This window comes from Zingiber officinale, chromosome 11A (assembly GCF_018446385.1).
Source record: "Zingiber officinale cultivar Zhangliang chromosome 11A, Zo_v1.1, whole genome shotgun sequence".
NCBI lineage: Eukaryota > Viridiplantae > Streptophyta > Magnoliopsida > Zingiberales > Zingiberaceae > Zingiber > Zingiber officinale.
This window is the reverse complement of record NC_056006.1, coordinates 12334876-12357163: the sequence shown is the minus strand read 5'-3', so window position 1 is coordinate 12357163 and position 22288 is coordinate 12334876. Positions and strand designations below refer to the sequence as shown.

Below are 22288 nucleotides of genomic sequence, written 5' to 3'. Positions count from 1 at the left end.
TAGATTGTCCAATATCAAATTCCACCGTATGATTTGCTATACCATAAATTGCCCTAAATAGCATAATTGGAACAGAAGACAACAATTTTTATGATCCTTAATCGAGTAAAGAATTTTCTACTGAATCAAGCCACTGCTGTCGGCGGCAAAAGATCTACTGAATCAAGCCACTACCGCCGCCGGCAAAAAATCGAGTAGAGTTGAGTTCAGAGTCGAGAGCAGCCATGTCGATACCAAGATGCATCCCTCTTGGCTGCACTCCCATGCATGCTACTCATCCTCCTGCCGACCCCGAGAAAGTCTCTCGTCAACTTATCGGTGGCAGTGGCTCTTCCGAGCATGGACAGGTTCCTCTACAACTTGCTCTCGTTCATGCTCGAACCGATTCTGGCGCCGAAACCTCCCAAATCCTTTAACTGCTTCCAGATCATTAATCCCGCCGTTTCCGGTGGCAAGAGAGTTTGCAAATAGTTAGTTGAATTGGGCCTCTGACTGCGCCTGGTGATCGCCGGCGCCGTAAACTAAGCTTTTAGCCTTGTAACAAATGGTATTCTCCTTTTGCTCGGGACATAGAAAATAGTATTGTCACATATTTTAATTATGTACCAAATGAAACTTAACATTTTTAATTTTTTAATATATTAGAATAACTTAAAATTTAAAACTAGATATACTAATCCTCTATCTCCATGCAACTACAGATATGGATAAATAAATAAATAAACAAATGCAGCTTGCTGAGACTCCATTCTTTGGGCAGCAAAGGAAGAAGGTTTTGCAAATACAAAACAACTTGGGCATATATCGATCTAGCAAAACCAAAGGAAATATAAATAAATCATGAAGAAAGACTATTAGGCATAAATAATGCATATACTCACCTAAGCTTGGCAATAGACCTGCTCAAAAAACACTCACTTGTAGAGGGCTCAACGACCAGCTGTGGTGCACAACACACATCGCATACGGGGGGATCCACTCGATTTGTTATCTTCATTTTCACTGTCATTGTCGTCGCTATCGGATCTGTTATTTGCCCCGACCGTGGAGCCAGAGGCACCGGTGAGGCAAGAGATGTGGTAGCCATGGCAACAAAAGAAAACTACAACAGATATGTTTTGAATGTAGAATGGATCAAAACATAAGCAACATCTCCCGCCTCCCCTAGTTTTGGACTTGACTACCATATGCTTTACGCCATTGGCAGCCCTATCAGCTTTCGGGCTAGCTGCATCATCCTCCGTCTTCCTGCGCACTGCTTCTTCTTCAATACCTAAGTAAACTGCTCGCCGAGCTTCTTTGTAGTACTTGATCAAAAGGTTGATGCAGTCAGTCTAACAAAAGTATCACAAGTGAAAAACACATAAGCAAGACTCTGAAGAAAAGAATTATAGAGGAAGACTGAGAACGGCATTAGAAGTAATTCAACCTTGAGGATATCATTGCATCCATGTCTTAAAGAAGTTTCTGTTCGATAATCCGTTACAATTTTGACAAGACGATCCCTCAACCTAAAGGCAATGGGATGCAAAAATTAGTGGCATTATGCACAAATTGTGTAATAGAAAGAGTTTCTAGTAGGCATTGGAGGAACAAATTATCAAACAAAGGGGAAAAAAAAAGTGGATAATAAAGCTGGCAGCTGATAATTTAAAGTATCATTTTCCTCACCTTGGAATCTCCAACCCATCTGGAACCTTTTTGACAATATACAAAGGATCAAGATTGCCAACAGTGTGCTCCAATAGCATTCCTATCTGCTCATAAAGATTAAAGAAATGGCCATTGATGTCACCTTGATATACAGGAATGCCTGAGTAAATTACTATTCCTTTAACACACCATATCAGGCTTTCGGAGACACTGCTTGATTAATTCTTCCCATAGATCGTCATCATGCTGCACAGTCACAAATTCTACAGCCTGCATGTAATTGGATGGTCAACTTATCTACTCTGAGTATTCAACAATATGCTGATGCGGGGATAGGAAGCAGGAGAATTTGAAAAGTAAATGCAGATGAGGGTAAGAAGAGGAGAAAGATTGGCTCTAAAGAACTAGATGCGGATACCTCTTCCATATCCTCCAACTTATTGATGATGACAGCAAGAGCTTGTTTTGCATTTCCCATCCTTCCAAGGATAAATACTTGTTCTCTGACAAGTTCTTTTTTCATACAAATCTCATATGCCTGAGAAATGACAATCATTTATTGGCCAGAATAATCAACAAACAGTGCCGAGAAATAATGATAAACCTTTTCTAGTCTATAGTGCTGACTGCTGCGAAGAAATAGGAGTAACATCTTTGGTTCATATTCTGCATAAAGCTCAACCTAGTAACAAAAAAAAATAAACGTTACAGATGTCCAGTGACCAAATAAAGTAGAAGCACAAAAGATGCTTCTTTACTAATTGACTGCGCCATTATCTTTTTGCTCTGTTTGTTATGTAGTCAACTTAAAAGATACAATGTTCCTTGGCAACAGAAGAATCAGAATCAGAAAAACAAAATTACATGAATGCTAGGGATGTAAATGAACAAAACGTTCATGAGCAAACTTGGTATTTGACTTGATAAAAGTTTGTTTATATTCGTTCAATATATACAAGGTCTATTAAATAAACAAGTTTGAATAATTGAAACTTGTTAATGTTCATGAACAGAAATTATGAATTCTTTGTGAACTATGTTCATCAATAAAGCTCTTATCAATATGGTAAATAAACAAACAAGCTCTCAAAATCAAACTCGCTTACCAACTAAACAAGCTTAAAAATATCAAAGTTTCAACGATCAAACAAACTTAAATTGAAAATTTGACAGCACTTAAACGAACCAAGCTCAAGCCAAGCTAGAACCAAGCCGAAACTCATAAAAAAAAAACCAAGCCAAACTTGAATGACCATTTCAACATATTGGTTTATTTTAGGCTCAACTCAATTACCTTACCACAATCTTGAATAACATAAAGCTTGGCTAAGTTTGACTCGTTTACAACTATAATGAATCTCAAACAGGAAATCACCTGTAAGTCATGAAAATCTTTCCCAGCTTGTGGATCAATTTCAAATAGTGCATGCAGGTATACATGCACTAGGTGTCTCTTATCACACTTTCTACTTGTTCCGAAAAGTCGTTCAACAATTTCTGATGGAGGAATTAAATCCCTATGTTGGATCAAGAGATTCACGGCTTTTTTACTGTCTAGCAGCATAAGTTCTGCAACCTGTATGATGCAACAAAAAATAGGACATCCAAAGGCATACACTAAGTAAACATCGAGATAATAATAATAATAATGATTAATAGTAGTAATACTATTATTAATAGAACAACTAGACATTGAATAAGTATAACCTACCATGACATTCACATGTTTTTCAACTGCCCAACACTTTGGACCTCAAAATAGTGGCTTGTACAGTAAATTATAATTTTTTTACTTTTAACCTAAGGAGCATATAGCACAGGCAAAACACACAAGAAGTTTTTCATTTTAACCACATCTATCAATGTACTTATTGATTAATAGATTGAAATTATTTAGAATAGGTACATAATTTCATATTAATCCATCTCAACTGTTCCTTGATTTCTTTTCTTATTACTGCAACTGTTTTGCATATATTTATTTTTATTTATACTTAATATAATATATTTGGTTTCTTAAATTTCAGTTAACAGTTATACTAGTTACCCTTATCAATTAGGTAAATAACATATACTAAGAAGGAAACTAAACTTGAATATGACTGATAATTTCAGCTCACGTAATTGAGGTAATGCCCTAAAAGCTAGCTGTTGATGTAAACTTAATAATATAGTATAACATTCTTTACACTTGCATATTTAATTTTACTTATACTTAACATAATATATTTGGTTTCTTGAATTTCACTTAACAATCATACTAGTTACCCTTATCATTTAGCACAATATCATAGTTCATAGGTAAATAACATACACTAAGGAGACAACTTGAATATGACTGATAATTTCAGCTCACATAATTGAGATAATGCCCTAAGATAATTTTTCATCTCACTTAAATATTCATGTAAACTTAAGAATATAGGATAATCATTCTTTACACTTCCTATCTCTAGCATTAGAAATTAAATTATCATATATGTTTTATTACATCAATACAGGTGCTACATTCCTTTTTCCTAAATCAATAAAAATCACAAGCAAATATTTCCTCTTTTCTTTATGTTTTCTCCATTAATTATCTTATTAAATAAATATCATCTGTAGCTCATCTTACAAGCATGAAACCAACTAAACTTCTAAAAAATTTATTTCATCTCTTATTCTCCTCTCCATTACTCTTTTTTTTTCAATCTTTCTGGTATGGCATCATTTAGACGGCCCGTAGAGGGCATAGTCCGTATAAGCAGTGGTGGCGCCTTTATGCAGAGACATGCCTTATGCATACTCAAGTTGCCTAATTCTCTCTACTGCCAAAAGAGCACAAGCATCATTCAAGAGCAAGTTGTCCCGATGAACTAATCAAGTGAGTAATGAGTCTCGTACAGTTCTCTTTCTCCTCACTCTCATAATTGGAGCGGAGCGCTCTTCTTGGTTCTTAGCTGTACATGACTTGAATGGGCAAGCAGCATCTCTTTCACTGATTCTGAAGGGAGAATGTGCGATAAGAGCACAATTAGAGCATAGAATGCGTTGTCAAGACGCTCGAATCTCTCCTTCAGTCGTGGCCACTCGACTTTCACCTGAAGTACCAGGAGTGCAATATCTTAAGCAACGCCTGCCCCCTCAACTCTCATTCCTTCTCTTAAGGCTCCCTAACTCAGACTACTTTCCAACTACTACCTGCAAACCTTATACCCTTGTTGAATCCAACCACTTTTATATTTTGTAATTTTGCCGCCGACCAGGTATAGATGCATCAAAGAGTGCCTCGAACTCCTTTTATGAAGGTGCTCGACAATCAAGCTCACAACTACTGCAAAGAATGTGCATTTTGCCTGCTTTGTCTGCTTCACTTATGGAGCATATCTTAATGTGAACAAAAACCAGAATCTTGACCAGAGAGGTCAGTTTGTAATTTTCCGGATAAGGGAGCTAAAGGACAGCAAAAGATTGCTGCAACTAACGAGGGAGAGGAATCGCAAGCAGCAACGGAAAGAAGCGAATGAGGCGTACAATCGAAAGCAAGGTTAGGGAGTAGTTTATGCCGGCAAACTCCTCTTAGTTATCACTCTTGATCTTATCATTCTGATCAGCCAAACTAGTAGTTTTGATCGTCCCTCTCATATCTTCTTTCAGTCGTACCAGTAGAGTTCGTGAACTGCTGTTCTTTGGAACAAGTACGAGCCCATCCTACGCATCTCTTGTAGTAGCTCCCTCTTTCTTAACCATCAAGTCTATTGCAGCGCATATTCATATTTCATTTCCCCTCTCGTGGAACCAGAAGGTCTTAATGACTATAGTCCCATACGAATCCTTATTGTAAAGTCAAAGGTCACCAGCTTTCATTTCATGGGCATCTCTTGATTATAGTATAAATTCCCTACAGACTGAAGGCTCCGATCAAAGGACTACTTCTATAGCTACGGACTCGGGATATTCATTATCATAAGCAAGTCAGGTATCGTTGCTACTAATAGTGATTTATCCTGAGGCGTACTCGATTAACAACTCTCGCTCTTTATCCCTGGGTAGGTGAAGATTCTACTCCAGGGTTAGAGTAATTGGAAAGAATGAATGGCGTTGACGCACTTCTAATTTTCTTTTAGTCAGAAACCCCCAACGTTCACTTTTCAACTTATCCCCATAGACTTGCGGCGTAGTGCTCGAACGAGCCCGACTCTCGTCCTTGCTCTAGTTGAATAAGTAGGTTGAGGGTAGAACTGGATTGGAGTTGAGGAAAATCACAATGAACTAGAGTTGAATAAGTTTGTAGCACTCTATCGCGCTGCTTTTTTCATGTCTTTATGTGTTTGTTCTTTTTTGGTATGACCATTATCTCTCACTCTCTCACACCCACAGTGATTACTTTATAATACGAGACCACTCAATAAAGACATTCATGCATGTATTGTGCTAGTGTGAGGTCAATCGAATAGATAGAAGATCTTGTGCCAAAGAAAAGAGAGAATAGAGCATCATAATGTCGTTCGTGACCTTCTTTGAGTTATGTTTGGAATTCGCTCTATGGTTATATCTTTATTGGGAGTGGAGTTCGGGAAAGAGTTCAAAAAGCAATGTCATTCACCACTCAACTACTTCTATCTTTTCAATTGTCTCTCATACTTATGGTCGAGCCTATCTGAAATCAGGGGATACTCTCTAATTCTCAGGTCGAGTTTCTCAACAAGTCGTGAATGGCCTTTACCTAAACCTATCAGAACGGCAAGTGAGACATATGTAATATATTTTGAACTCCTATTTGTATTTCTTTACCCTTAAAGAAGTCTTCATCCCAATTCACTGCAGCTCTTGGGGTCTTTCAGAGTTCCACTATTTATTAAACTTGACTCATGAACGAGAACCAGATATTGAAAGAGGAGCCCGACTCCGTCCCTCTTAGTGCAATAATCCTCCCCAAATCAAGAGCACCAACTTCTTAATCTTGATGGATGTATTAAGTCCCGTACTCGTCAGTAGCGGAAGCTAGAAATTGCTTATAATTCATTTTCGCACAATGACATTCATCGGAAAGGCTCTAAAAGCAGTTCATTTTAGAAGTTAGAACCACATTGACCTATATTTTCAGAAAATTATACTTAAAACACTTCTTTATTCATTCTTCAAACATTGTAATTCTGAACAATTTAATTAACCAAATATAGCTTGCCTTTCTACATTCTTTCAAATTCTTTCAACAGTAATATCATTCAGGCATATTTTTATGTACCTTCATTTCTTAAGCTTCTTAATCTTATTATCTAATATAACAAATAAAGAATTACAAATTCTTTCTTAAGCTACAATTCCTGAATTTATCTAATAATTATCTATTTAGTGCTCATTAGATCAAATTTCTTCATCATTTATCATCAACAAAAACCTTTTAATTTTCATATTTAAGTATCTAATTTTATGTTCTCTACATTTTCTTTAACTCTAACAATATGACATATCTCTCCATTTAATCTAGACCATCGTAGCTCAACCAGTCACTTTTAACCATTACCTTGATTTTGCTCATTATCTTCTCTTGTCTACTAATTTTCTCAGTGATTCTAGGAGGAAAATACTGATAAATGAACATTGTACAAGTCTATGTATGCAGATATCAAGTTGTGGTCTAATCTAAGAAATCTGCATAATTGTAAAAACACTCTCAAAGAATAAAAGTTGTAAACCATAAGTGATGATTACCAGAAGAACTGGTATTTGAACATACAAGTGCGAGGACATAATTACTGTGTAGGAGATTAGTTTCTCTTACCGAGGAGTAAGTTAGCATACCTTGTCCTGTATAATGTCATGTAGACTGTGTTTTTCAATAAAGTAAAAAATCTCAGGCTTCATTAGCTGTAATAATAAACAGAGAAAAGGGATCAAAAATAACCCAAAATTGAGCTTAGTGATCAATGTGAGCAACTGTCCAGTTGGAATGCACATTACATGAATAATTAGTTACAAACATTCAAATTCTGTAGAATGGTCTACTTACATCTGCATATAATGCAAGGGCTTTTTCATATTGGGTGTTGATGACATACAATTCAGCTAATGCCTGCCACAAAGAAAATAGAATGTGAATTTGAAAAATAATAATAATTAATAAGAACAATACAGTAAGTTGTTAATTTACCTCCTTTAGAAAGTCAGTCGCAGATGAGGTATTAATTTGTGGTTCAATTGCAGATATAACAGGCGTTGAGGAATATAATGTACTTGGCCATGATTTGACCGTCGTCAATAAAAGTTTGTGGAAAGATGGATTTGCAACTAATGAAACAAGCGCAACCTTCACGGGCCAGAAATTTTATTGTAAAAAAGTAATTACTTGACAGACTACAGTATGATCTCTTGAATGAATTTGAAAATAGCACAAAGATTTGTCAATGTATTTGTGACAAGATTCATTCTGTAAAGCTTCAAGCCCTTTCATAGGCTGGCACGTGTAAAAAGTTCAGCCAACATATTACTTACTATCTTCAGCAAGATAAGAGAAATAAGTTAGCCAAAGTCCCATAACAAAAAGAGTTAATTGTTGAACATTTAGCAAGAGCTCCATGGTACATTTCAGGTTCTATTTTTGGCAAAAATAAATGACCATGCTACTAGATTGGACATGTGTACCTCATAAGCAGTATCATTCAGTTGTGGATTTTCAATTGGTATGTAAGGAACTAGGACAGGAAGCTGACGAAGATGAGCAAAGTGGAAAACCCATCTGCTTGGTAAAACAATAGTGTTACTAAATTGGAAAATAGTTATGCAAGCACAAATGGAGGTTTAGTACCTTTCCCATGCTGAAGCAGAATCTCGAAGTATCTTAGAACATAAAGATGCGGCCTCTGCATACTTCCTTTCAACAATCAAATGGTCAAGGTATCTTGAACCCACCTGACTTGCAAGTTATATCCACAAGCTTTTTAATGAATAAGATTCAAAGTTCCTCAATAGGAAATGATATAAAAAAATATTAATCGAACAAAGAGCTTTAGCCAGAACATGAGAGAGAGATCTTTTAAAGTTAGGATAACAAACATGACCTATAAGGGAATATAATAGATGTGTTCAGGTCAAGGACAAAGAAAGAGTCTTGTCATGGAAGCCTAGTTAGAGAGAACTGCATCAAGTGTTTAACATCCTAATTGCACAATGCTTATTATGAAACACAATCAAGCATCAACAATGTAACCTTTAACTTTTCTTGCTTCCATTCATACATGTTACTGCCAGAATAGTATTTCTATAATAAAAATTTAGAAATCTAGATAGATGGGCAAGATCTATGAATTTACCAGTAAATTGACAACTGATTCCACATCAACAAGAAATTGCCATTCTGTGAAAAGCACATCAATAACTTGAAGACCACACCAACTCAACTAGCACAGAAGCTATATGATAACTTGGAAGCTACTGCTACCAAACGTGATCTTATCATGATTTTACCAAACAATAAATGTCATCTCGTTGAAAAATATAAAGAACCCTAGCATCTTTTGAGTTAATTTTTCTTTTGTTCTCAAAGATAAACTGTAATGACCAATGTACTTCACTAGTATGATATGATCAAGACAAAAAAATACAATTTTGTAAGGAGATTATCAAATAAAATCTTCTAATTATATATAAAAAAAAAACAGTCTACAAATATCCATGAAGGGTAATTTGCTTGAATCAACCTCCAAGGAACCAATTTTTAGGTGTTCAATTAAAAAAAAAAAAATCAGAGCATAGAATACCTCATCAAGAAGCTCCGTTTGTCCTTGCCTTGCTTCAACTGCAGCTAATGCTTTCTCATGCCAACCATGTTGAAGAAGCCAAGAAATATGATCTTCGGCATCTCTAGCATGCATAAGCACATACAAAGTAAGGATTACTTACTATTTTGTGTATACATATGAAGAATATGAAATTGAATATTGTGACACTGACTCCGCTGATAATAAAAAGGTTTGCAAACACACCAAACACCAACCCATAAAGCATAACACCAAACTTTAAACCACTATTCAAACTCTGCCACTTTAACTTGTTACCGCATCACAATTGGGAAGCTACCTTCATTGATTAATAAGAGTTGACGGAGTTACTACAGCTAATTACTTTGGACAATCTGAGTTAGGTCTGAAGTTACTACCTCATTAATTTCCACCAAGCAAGGTAATGATGATTGGTAACAGAGAAACAATTGGGTACCGTGACTGCGCCAACATCGTATGCATCTAAAACAGAAATAAGCAATGGGTACAATGTAAAAGTTGGCACTACAGATCACATGCTGGGACAATCAGCATGACATGGTTCGACTGGACAAGGATGTCGAGGATTCAAGTGAAAAGAATGCGAGAACTTTAGTCAATTAATCAATTCCATATGCTACAAGGCTATGCTTTCAACAATATGAGTGGCTTTGCCAGGCAATACTTCTTAACTGGCTTAGCAAACATAGCTACAGGCTCAACCAATGTATCAAAATTGAAAAAAGGAACAAAATAGAAGCAGAAAGTCACCAATTCTAGCAATTAGGCCTAAATTTGAACATTTTAAGAGACTCCTAAACCTTTAAAACTTTGTCCACTAGTGAAGAACCAAGGATCAAGTCTCACAGGGTTTAATTGTACGAAAATCCTCACCATTAGCTCTCGAACAATTCAGAATCAACTTTCTAGAGAACAAAATTATATTGGAGGAAAAAGGACCACAAACCTAGGCCTTGCAATTACAACATCCTTGGGAGAAACTATGTAGTATAAAGGCTCATCACCAGCAGCCCACTGACCACCAGAATAGCTACTTCCTATATTTGTAAGGACAAGCAAAAGATAAGGTAAGTCCAAATCATATAGGCATTTGTATAACTTCACAAGAAATTGTAAACCTGAGAAAGGAACATGCGCAAGGGCATAATCCTTTGCTTTATAATGCTCATAACCATGGACAGGCAAAGCATCCGTTGTTAGCTCATCATTTTTCCATGAGACAATTCGTACCTCTGGTCTCTGTGCAGTTCCCTGTAGAAATTGTTGGTAAGAATAGGTTGTGAGAGGATTAAATGATTAAATCTAGTCTTGCACATAATAACAACCCTTTATAGTCTACTAGATACATTAAACACTGCAGAGAAAAAATAAGAAATAAAGAAAATTTTCTTAAAGAACAAAATGAAATGGACCAGAAAACAATAACATGCAATTTCTGGTTTTATATTTCAGGAAAAGATACACTAGTAAGTCCTCAATCTGGACATCTACTTCTTGAATCATACATCTTGGAGAAATAGATCTCAGTAGAAATGGAATATAGATCCTCTCTGGTAATCTACTGTTAAGTATTATATGATTTTTGAATGCCATGTTATATTTCCGGGATAACCACAATTGTTTATATTACAATCTAAATTTAACAACTATAACAATTCATGAATATTGGAATTTTAAATTTGGATTATCTTCAAATAGTTGTTACTGTGTGACTTGGAGATCAAGGGTCGAGTTGTGAAAATAGTCTCTTACAATGCAGGATAAGGCTGCATATAATAGACCCTTCCCAAGACCTCACATTGGCTGGAGCTTCGTGCATCAGGCTGCCCTTATATTATCTTCGGATACATTCAATGTGAAATGTGGTTCTTACATGCTTGGCAATATTGGTATCGGTTTCAGTATTGGATGTTCCAAAAACATAGGTATTGAGATCAGTAAGATCAGAATTGACATGAAAAATTTCTAAAATAGAGAAAAATATATTTAAAAATAATAATAGCAAACATTTTTTAAACAATTTGATGTTATTATTAGATTGATAAGTATGTATGACATGCATATATTTTTTGTATATTAGTATGATTGATATGTATCACATATACTAGTACTGTTATTACATTATTCTTATACACTCTTACTAATATATTACTTAAACACAGTGTTGTAAATGGCGGTAGACGGTGTTGGGGCCGTCAATGATCGCCTACCGCCTCGGCTACTTAGGCGGCTGAATTTTTTTTTATTATTTTTTATATATAATATTATAAATAATCATTATTCTTTATAAAATTTACTTTTAATAAAATATATTAATTGAAAATTGAAAATTAAAAATTAAAATTTTAATCTAAATATTTAAAAATAAAAGATATTTTTAATATACACACACACACACACTAAATTAATGGGATAATTTTATTAGGTTTTAATTAAGTATATTTAAATTATCTCAATCATAGCTAGAAGTTGATTAAAATTATTAACCTAAAGTTATTTAATTAAATCCACACGACGCGTCTCGGCTCGCGCAACACTTCCGGACTCGTTGCCAAACTCATACGACGGTGTGGCAGTGGTTCCATGCCCGGCGGTAGCGAAAGAGGTGAGTTACCACCTAAAGCACTGCCTCAACATGAGGCAATGCAGTCTGCCACTAGCCTAGGCCATGCTTAGGCGGCCGCTTCGATCACCATTTAGAACACTGCTTAAACAATTAATAAAACTAAATAAATAGTATTAAGGATAAGAAGATTTGAAATCATGATTAATGAGTTTCCTTAATAATAGGGTATTATAAATTTTTAAAAAAAATCAAATAAACAAATAACGTAATAATTAAATTATTAATAGTAATTGACTACAAGTTGATCATAGTTAATATAATTGATCATATAATAATTTAATTTTATTTGATAAATCATTTTATATTTAATGAGATTATTATGTCTAATAAGAAATTTGATATTTTACATAAGGTCAAAAAATAACAACATTATTTCAATTAATCTTGAGGTACCAAAGGGTGTTGAATGTTGCATGACATGTTACATATCTATATAATCGAGACAGAAGCATTGTATATAGAGTACTATTGAGTTTCGGTAATTGATTAGAATGATAAGTTTCAACCTTACTGACATACAAATGAATTTCAGTAAATAATCGATAAGTTTCAACTATAACGCTCAACACAGTACTAGATTTCAAACCATGATATAAATTATAATTATTTACTTACAATTTAAATAGTAATTAATTAAACTTATTCACTAATATAATATGTATAATATATATACCTATAGTTAATAATGGCTTATAATTTATTTACTTATAACACATATGACTATATTTCATTATAGCAATACCTTAGGATTATGCGCACAATCCCATAAAGTCTTGAGTTCCAACACTGAAACCCATAACAAGAAACTTGCAACTCATAATGCAAACATAGACATCCAAATCGGTGATGATGGCTTCCATATTGATGGCAAATCACAGCTAAAATCCTTTGCATGCTCACCTAAATCCTCCTCTGAGATTATCTAGTTGATTCCTTTATGAGTTATGAGACTTCTCCAGCCATAATTACATGGTACATTTGTGAAACCTCACAGTACTCTCGGCACCTTGTAGCACAGTGTAACTTTTAGGTGTCACCTCAGTGTTGTGTTCCAGTCATAAATTAAGAAAAAACTTCCTTATAATAAAAACAAATTGAGTACATATTTACAAATTGGTTTCTTAAATGGAACTTTATTACAGGTCCAACTTTCAACTAGACTACCAAGGTGCACAAAAATAGAAAAACTAAGACTATTAATTTTGCTGCACAAAGGAACACCAGATAGTAAAAAATTACCAAAGAATTAATATATATATGAAATATCAAGGGAAGACACTGAAATATCAAGTACGCTCCTGATGAAACTGGTAGTAAAATATTTTACCTGCCTGGCAGGTGGACCACTGCTGAAATCTTTTTCTCCATTTTCCTCTTCCAGAATGTAAGCAAGTACAACCAGATTATCACCAAAGGGAGCGATGCCAGATATATAGTAGCTAGTCTGAAAAGATGCTACAATATCCACATACTTTGTACTAGTTATTGATAAACTTCTTTGCAACCCATTTGCTCCACTTGATTGGTTGGTCTTAATTGCTGCAATTTTAACAGATGTTCCCCAGCCAATAACCAAGAGGGTGTCAGCCTAGACATGTAAAAGACGTGCTTAGAATGTAGACACTTACAGATTTAAGACTAGCTACTATTAACTATCTATAATTTCAGGGAAATTAAATCCTATAACAATTTCTAATTTTTTAAAATTATTAAAAGGAAAATTATATAAACTACTTAATGCAATAATGACTCGGCGTCGCCATCAAGAAAACCTTTTGCAACTTCATTAGAGCCCCTTTCCTAGATGACTTACTGAATAAAAAAGTCCGATCTTTCTGAGAGTCACACAAGAAAAGTCACATGCATAACTAAAAATTTAGGAAGCAAAAACAACTTCACATCTGAAATGAAAATGAATAACAAAACCTCTAGCAAACAGAATAAGACTTAATCATGTGTCTTCTTCAGTTATGACATCTCCGAATATGCATCCACCACGTCAGGTGGAAAGTGCATACAAGGCAGATAGAGTAGCTTTAACCTTTCTGGACCTCAAGTATTGCTACCATAATACAATAAAATGACTTAGTTGATCCATTTACCAAGATACAAGCATCGATCTACTATTAGACAAATGCCTAATGTATTGTTTGCAACATAGCTTGCAGCAAACCATTCTATCCAATATACACAATTCTCAAGCTAACTTAGGTACTTCTCTATTTGACACTTCCTTTGAAAAAAGACTGGATAAGAATGAAGTGATGGATCATTCTCAACAAACCTGCCAGACCAAGTGAGGAAGTAAAAGCTCAGGGCGAGGACTTCCTCTCGGCCTCTCAATAAAAGTGATGCGTTGATTATTTGCCATATCATAAATTTTCACCCCTGCATCATTTGCCCAAGCAATTAGGTTTGTTCTCCATTGGACAGCATGTATTGGACCTTCACCATCGTGAAGAATCTAGATGGGAAAATATAAAAACCAAATCCTTAATATTATAGCTTTTTTAATGGTGTGATAACAGTATAAGAGATGTTGGAACACCAGATACACCTTTTTACTGTATCCAAACCAATTCTTCATATTCAGGAAAAGTTGACCAGCCAAACCGCCCGTAACAAATCTCCGCGAGGGTTTGCGTGAAAAATCAGGGTCTAGAGCTATCGTCTTCATGGGGCGATGGTACTCAAATTTTAATTTCTCATCAGTAAATAGGCCATTTATTACTACAGTTCCATCATCTGAACAGCTACCAACATATTCACCTTCTGAATCAAAGCTAATGTCATTGACGGTGGCTGTGTGAGCAGTGCATTCTTTGACCTGTAAAGAAAACAACTTAGTTGCAACGGCGTTATGTTCAAGCAGCAAGGAGAACACACATTTCAAATAAGTTCTAGCAAAGACATCAGAAATTAAAACAATAAGAAACAAACACATCGATTTAACATAGGCTGAAAAATTACTTATGCATAATTTAATTAGAAACTATTTCAAAACTTAATTCTTCAATCATATTTTATTTAGTATAACAGACAGAAAATAGTCCCCAAAAAAAATCCAGAGGGAAAGTTGCAAATTAGTACCGTGGATCAATGGCCAAAGTCTCAACTTCTATTAAAAAAAGAAGAAGAAGAAGAAGAAGAAGAAGAAATGTGTCCTTCTAATTTAATTAACAAAGGAATCAAGAGAGAAAGGTAATCTAAAAGCCGCCCAAGAAAGAGAATTGAGCTGTATCCGACCTGATTTCCCTGGAAATCCAAGATGTGAACGGTGCCATCATGAGTGCCGAGGGCGATCATACGCTCTGCAACTGCGATGGAGGCAGCGGCGTCGTTGGAGAGGAGGGACGGCACGCTGCCTCCCAACCGCTGGTACTTCAGCCTGGGCTCTTCCTCTTCCTCTTCCTCAACCTCTTCTTCTTCCTCTTCGGCGTCGTCCTCCTCCCTCTCGTCGTCCCCATCGACGCCGTTCTCAGAGGTCTGGTTCGACACCATGGTTGCCGTTGAGAGAGATCCGATCGCAATCTTCTCTTCTCTTCTCTTCTCTTCTCTTCTCCTCTCCGCCTGGCGCCGTCGACGATTCGCGTGTGGTCAGGCGATTCGCGTGTGGTCAGGCGATTTGCGGTGGTCAGGCCAACTCGATCGAGAAGGGAGGAGAGGAGAACGTTCGAGCACAACAAAAGGGAGAGGCCAAACGCAACGAACAACGGGCAGACCAACAAACATGAAGCAACAAACAGAGTTTCCATTTCTACTTTTGGGACCGTGGCCGACTGGCCCATGCCATGGCCCATACAGGCTACAGCGTCCTGACGAATCATTCGCTTGCGCGTGGCGACGATGCGCAGAAGGATTTCATTAATTAACGAAGGATCGCCCCTCGTATTTAAAAAATATTTTCGATTTTATATTTCTGTATATTCTCGTTTTTATATTAAGTTTTTAATTCAGTAAATTACTTAACTATTATTTACGTAGTCAAATTTATCAAATATCTAAATCACGTAGTTAAATTTTAAAATTACTAACTTACCTATCCAATTCTATTTTTGTCCCTCTACATTCACTCACATCTATTCTAATCGTCAATAGTATTGAATTGATTGCTACATTCTAACAATCAATTAAAAAATTATATTCATATTTAAAAAATTATTATTTTCGATATGATATAAAAAAATAATATTTGAGAGTATAAATTAGAAGAACTAGATGAACATATATAAATTTTCTAAGTTCATTAGTTGATTTAGTCGATTTAAACCAAAGTCGACTGATATATCTAAAAAACTTAGAATGATATGAATCCATGTTATATATGCTAGCCTATTTTTTTTAATTATATTCATATCCTCAACTATCATTTTCATACAACTCATTGAGAATTATCATTTTTTTTAATATGAATTAGATTTTTTTAATCGATTGTTAAATTATAATTGATCTTGTCCGAATGCTGAATCAACGGACGCTGTGCACGTGGCTCTCTCCGAATTGCTGACGTAGATCTTCAACCTGCCGTATGGAACTCCGGCGAACCTGCAAGGAAGTTGGGCCGGGAGGGAGTTCCCGGTAACGATCCTCCGACGCTCAAGTCAGGCAAACGAAAAATAAGAAAGTGGCTCCCAGGATCAGAGATTTCATACCTCCGGTGAAGTCTAAGGGCTCTTATATAGAGCTATGGGAGCTTGGTGCACACAAACCGAGATGTACACGTGTCCTATACCATACCGCAACATGGGCTTGTCAGAAGAACATGTCTGACGTCATACTGCTACAGTCTGAGCGTCTCCTTGATGGGACAGCAGAAACCTTTGTCGTACGATACTGAGTATGGCCTGGTCCTCGAACATGCCTATTGTCAGCAACAGGGGTTACTAAGATGACGTCCCCACTGTCCCACACTTTTTGACTTCCTCTTCCCGGATCAACCATCAAGCTGCTCAGCCAGAACATTCGCCTTTGATCTGGCGTAGGTGGTCGTCCGTCCGAGAAAGTTCAGGGTCGTCGCCTGCTCGGCTCTCATAGCCTGACACCCTGGTCGAGCGGGGCAGACTGCTCGGCCTTTACTCTTGCCTTGCACCGCGGCCGAGCGGACTATCCGCTCGGCCAATTGATTTTCTTCATTGGAAATCTGGGCTCACGGCCAGATGATTGTTCTCTCGGATGAAAGTCATTGCCTAGTGATCGGCATGTCCCGCCCACTCGTCGAGCCCATGGGGTTGACCCCTCTTTGACTGTTGACCTCCACGTGTCGTTGACATTTCCCTCATGAGGGCCCCCGGCCTTACCACCGGATCAATAATAGTAACACATTTGTATTAAAATAATGATGTTCTTAATATGACATATGAAAATGATATTTAAAGGTGTAAATATAATTAAGATGAATATATAGTGCCTAATTATATGTCAATTCTCTAATTTCGCAGTCAATTTTATATATCATATTAAGAGCATTAATTTTTTTTATCGATTACTATATTATAACAATCATAAACATAGTAAATATAAAAGGCAAAAGTGAAATATAATTTGATAATTTAAAAATTTATCGATATGAATACTCAACAACTTTAACTCAAAATAGTATTTTAAATAACACTCGGTCTAAAAAAAACCATAAGAGGCTTTTTCTTTAAAAAAATACGATTATATGATAGAAATAATTAGTGTAAAAAAATTTATAATAATAGTTTTGTCCAAAGTCATTATAAGTTTAGGCACTCTAATTTAATAGTAATTTTATCCAAAATTTTACAAGGGACTATTATAGAAAATTTATATTTTGTTTACTTCAATTGATAATTGATGAAGAAGTGAGTTGAAAAAAAATCTCTAAGCAGATATTAAAAAAGAACAACAAACATAGTGAGTTCTAGGTGGCTCATGTATGGGAGATAATTGACCACTCTTATCATTGCATTACAACCCGAGAGCTATAGCATTATTTTAAAAGATTAGGCACAAGGGAGAAAAGAAAAGTTTATTCTACCCAATTTTGAATTAATGAAAAATATCTAAAAAATAATCCATAAATAAAATTTTTAATCTATTTGAAAAAGATATACAATTTATATTTTTCTCATTGGCACTTCTAAGTAAATATGCATTAGAGAAGAATCTAGAAATTATGAGAGGCAGGCCCTAATTTAAATGACATTTGACTGAACGTCTAGTTTAGGTATTATCTAAATCATATATTATATTTTTAAAATACCCTTCCTTTTTCTATACCGGTCTCAATATTGATGAATTTAGAAAACTATAAATAATTTTAAATTAAAATCAATATATTTCTAAAATATTTATATTCTCGAATAGCAGGAAATTAAATTAAAAATAGTAAATTAAATTGAGACACTCTAAATTTTTGTTTTATCAATTAAAAAATTTATCCTTCTTAATTTATGTTATCAAAGTGAGATATAAGAACATACATATATTAAGGAGGGTTTTCAAAAATATTGATTTTGATTTTGATGTGATTTGGAGTTTTTTTAAATTCATTAGTTCTATATTATGCGAAAATTTAAAAGTTTGATATGGTTAAATTAACAGAGTTCTATTTTGTGGTAAAAGGTGAATACACTCGCCCCCAGCGTCCCCGCCAGCCCGTCCCAAGGCCAACAAGGAGGAGGTAAATCACGGGCGGCTACTAGCCTTGGGAATAGTGACTAATACATAAAGGAGGTATTTACCTCGGCTTTGCCGAGATTCAAATCCCAGACCTCATTGTGGCAACACTTCATGTGCTAGCCACTAGACCCATCGGAGGGGACAAATTAACAGAGTTATACGAACCTAGTGTTAGTGAGTATTATTATCTTAAGTCTTATTATAAACTTATGATAAATTTTATCAAATCATTATAAATATAAAAAAAAAATCATTACTCTCAATTTATGCTATCGAATTCAAATCCGAGGATATAAATATATTAAAAAGATTTTTAGAAATATAGTAATTGAGTTTGAAGAGATCTAGAATAGGGATGGCAAAGGGTAGAATTTAGATAGAATTTTATTTTCCTCCCGTACTCATCCCCATTTATTATATTCATACTCATACTCATCTCCATACCTATCGAGTATTTTACTTTCATACTCATCCTCATCTCCATACCTATCGAGTATTTTACTTTCATACTCATCCTCATACCCGTTGGAGAATCGGGGTATCTGTTGGAATAGTGTGGGCCGGTAAGAAGGAGATAAATTGCCTATAAAATAAAATTAACCCCTTCTCGTATTTTGAACTTGATTAGTAGCATAATTAAAATAACAATAATTAAAATAAATTAAGAGGTTAAAGTTTTAATTGGTTACAACCAGGGACGAATTTACATGGGGACTTGGGGGGCCACAGCCCCCCCCCCCCCGTGTGAGAGAGAGGAAGTTGGGGAAGGCAAGGGAATAGCGGCGGCAAGGGAAGAGGGGAAGCTAGGAAGGCGTCGTCGCTAGTTTCTCAGGCGAGGGAGCAAGCGAGGGAGGGTCGGTGAGCGGGCGACAGGGACTCAGGCGAGGAATGAGCGGTGGCAAGGATCAGTGACGATGAATGGTCAGGTGTACGACACAGTGAATAGGTTTTAATTGAAGGGAGCTACGACACATGAATAGATTTTTAATTGAAGGGAGTCGTGATACAGTGAAGCAGTTAATGAATTTAAAATTGATTAATTAAATAAGATAATTTATATATACTTCTCCACCCTAAACAAATCATTACAATATATATAAATTTATTTTAAATTTTAAAAATTATAATTAAATCATATTTATTACATATATTATCAATTTATAATTATCATTAATATTATTATTTTATTTAATTTTAAAAAATTTTAATTAAATATAAATTTAATTTAATTTTTATTAATTAATTTGATCCTCCTGTAAAATACTAAATTAAATTTTAAATATTTTTAATAGGATGATATTATTATACGATCTAATCTCGACTGATTCGATTCTAGTACTAAATCAATCCTGCATAGAAACACGATCCTATAAATTGTGATTTTACCTATCGTCCATGTGTGAACCATGTGCATCGAGTTCTTCGCTTATGGTAGATTCCGTCATCATCTTTATCTGCCTTCTCGTCGGCACCTTCCTCCTCATCTCTCACAGCTTCGGTCGCGTGACCTTTGAATACAATATATAATAATTATTTTTGTCACTTAGTATGCGGCCCCCCCCAAACCTAAAATCCTTAATCCGCCCCTAGTTACAACCTAGGTGGTTGTTAATCCAAGGTGGTGAAAGACACTAAAAGATCTCCTTCGTTGCAGGTGGAAAAGCATCTTACAATCGCTGAAAATCACAAAGAATGCTAGGAAAGTGTTACAAGAGTTGTGGTTCAAGTTGTGATTTGTTTCCTAGCTCCAGGAGTCTTTTTATAGCCCTAGAAAATTCTATCCAAGGCTGGAAAGCGCCTCCAAGATGGTCCAAGACGCCTTCCAACAAATAAGTCTTATTCGTCGAAGATAAAATCTTATCTTTGCTAACGATCACTCAAAGGCGCCTTGAATGAGTTGGAAGACGCCTTCACAGTATTCATCGAAGACGCCTTCTAAGCATTTGATGGCGCCTTCAGTACTGTTCATATGAAAAATGATTAACTTCCCTTGTTAACAATTTTTCCCTCTACTCGCATGGGTGATGCTTCAGGCATCCGAAATTGAGTTCACCTAAACTCAACTATGATCATCTCCTCAAGCAGCCTTCCTTCTCGGCTTCTCGTCCCTCGGATTGGCGCACGCGTCCTTCTCGTCTGCGATGTACTTTTTCGTAGCACCTTGTCCTTCGGATGTACCGAGCTAGTTGACTCTCTTCCTGTGTCATTCTTCTCGCCAGTTGCGTCTTTCGCTCGCGACTTCTTATGTTCCTAAGTTCCTGCACACTTAGATACAAGGATCAAATACATACATGACATAACTGAACTTGGTTGACTATATCAAAACTACCCCGGGATACTTAGAATCTCCTCTTTTTGATGTGCATCAACCCAAGTTCAAGTTATGACTAAAAATGTAATAACATAACTATAAAGTAAGAAAAAGTTGCAATTCTATGAATTAACCAAGTTTGCAAAAAATAATCCTAACTTCCTAACTTGTACTATTTCTCCCCCTTTGATTACATAAAAAAAATAGGAAAAAAATATAAGAAACAATTATACAAATTTGAGAAAAATTCTAGGGATACATTACAAACATTACTAGTAAGTTAATATTTTTCAGAAATTATATTTTTTTAAAAAATTCTATCTTTACTAATTAATCTTCTATTTGACAAAAATTAAAAATTACTTTTAGGTGTCAAAAAATTCTAAAAATTTTTGTCGAATTTAAGAAGAATAAGTTAGACCAGTAAAAAAAAATTTCTAGAAAAATATTATTAAATCTAACAGAAATGATTTATTTTAGTGGAGTGACTAATTTTTTGAAAAAAAAATATCTTTAAACAAAATCAACTCTAACAATTCTACTAATTTTCTTAGATATGTAAAACACATTGTTTAATGGCAAAAAAATAAAAATTTCTAAATTTCTATTTCCTTGAATTATATAATATTAAAAATTTACTTTTCACAAAATAATTCAAATAATATTTAAAAAAAATTAAAATTTTTATAATGAGTGAGAGTGTTATATTCTTTCACATAAAAATAAAAATTTTCAAAAATAATTCTGTGTAATAATTTTAAATTTCAAACCACTATTTCCATTGATAATAAAAAATAACTCAATAGAAAAAAAATATTTACAGTAATACTGTTGTGCTATGTGTATAAAAATTTTGAATAAGAAATTCAAACAAATAAATTTACTTGAAAAATAATTTCTATCCTAATAATTAAGAATTTTGAAATTTAATTTAAGAAAAAAAGATTTTAAAATCCAATATAGCTTTCGACCTACTGAATTTACAAAAAAATTTAGAGGTACATAATTTCTAGGGACTTTCCTAATTTGTCCTTAGTGATTTCTTATGCGCCAATTGATTCTTTCACAATTTCTAAATATTGATTTTCGAAAATTATTTGAACATGGATGGTCATATTTCAATTTTTTGATTTGTACTTGTAATTTTTTATTTTCTATTTTTAAATTATCAAACATGTCTAATGAGCATAAATGTACTAAGTTTAATTTTAACCTAGCATTATCTCTTTCTAGTTGAATTATATTCTTAGATAACATTTTGATAAATTTAAAAGATTGCTTAGGAGATAG

General features: G+C 34.8%; 1 protein-coding gene across 3 annotated transcripts; it reads right to left on the bottom strand.

The window, feature by feature from the left end:
- Positions 1–716: 716 nt before the first annotated feature.
- Positions 717–15795, bottom strand: LOC122032487 (vacuolar protein sorting-associated protein 41 homolog). 3 transcript variants are annotated; one of them, XM_042591776.1, is made up of 20 exons: positions 15289–15795; positions 14600–14869; positions 14327–14506; positions 13370–13630; positions 10535–10667; positions 10363–10453; positions 9396–9498; positions 8444–8547; positions 8281–8374; positions 7790–7945; positions 7649–7711; positions 7441–7506; positions 3029–3229; positions 2258–2335; positions 2072–2191; positions 1843–1923; positions 1672–1757; positions 1430–1511; positions 882–1334; positions 717–809 (listed from the first exon to the last, which is right to left on the bottom strand). In XM_042591776.1, exons 1-19 carry the CDS (start codon positions 15541–15543, stop codon positions 930–932), a joined length of 2829 nt encoding a protein of 942 aa, XP_042447710.1. In that variant the 5' UTR covers positions 15544–15795; the 3' UTR covers positions 717–809; positions 882–929. The 3 variants fall into 3 exon arrangements, with proteins under 3 accessions (XP_042447710.1, XP_042447711.1, XP_042447709.1); XM_042591777.1 differs by having other exon boundaries at positions 919–1334; XM_042591775.1 differs by having other exon boundaries at positions 717–1334.
- Between the last annotated feature and the right edge of the window lie 6493 nt (positions 15796–22288).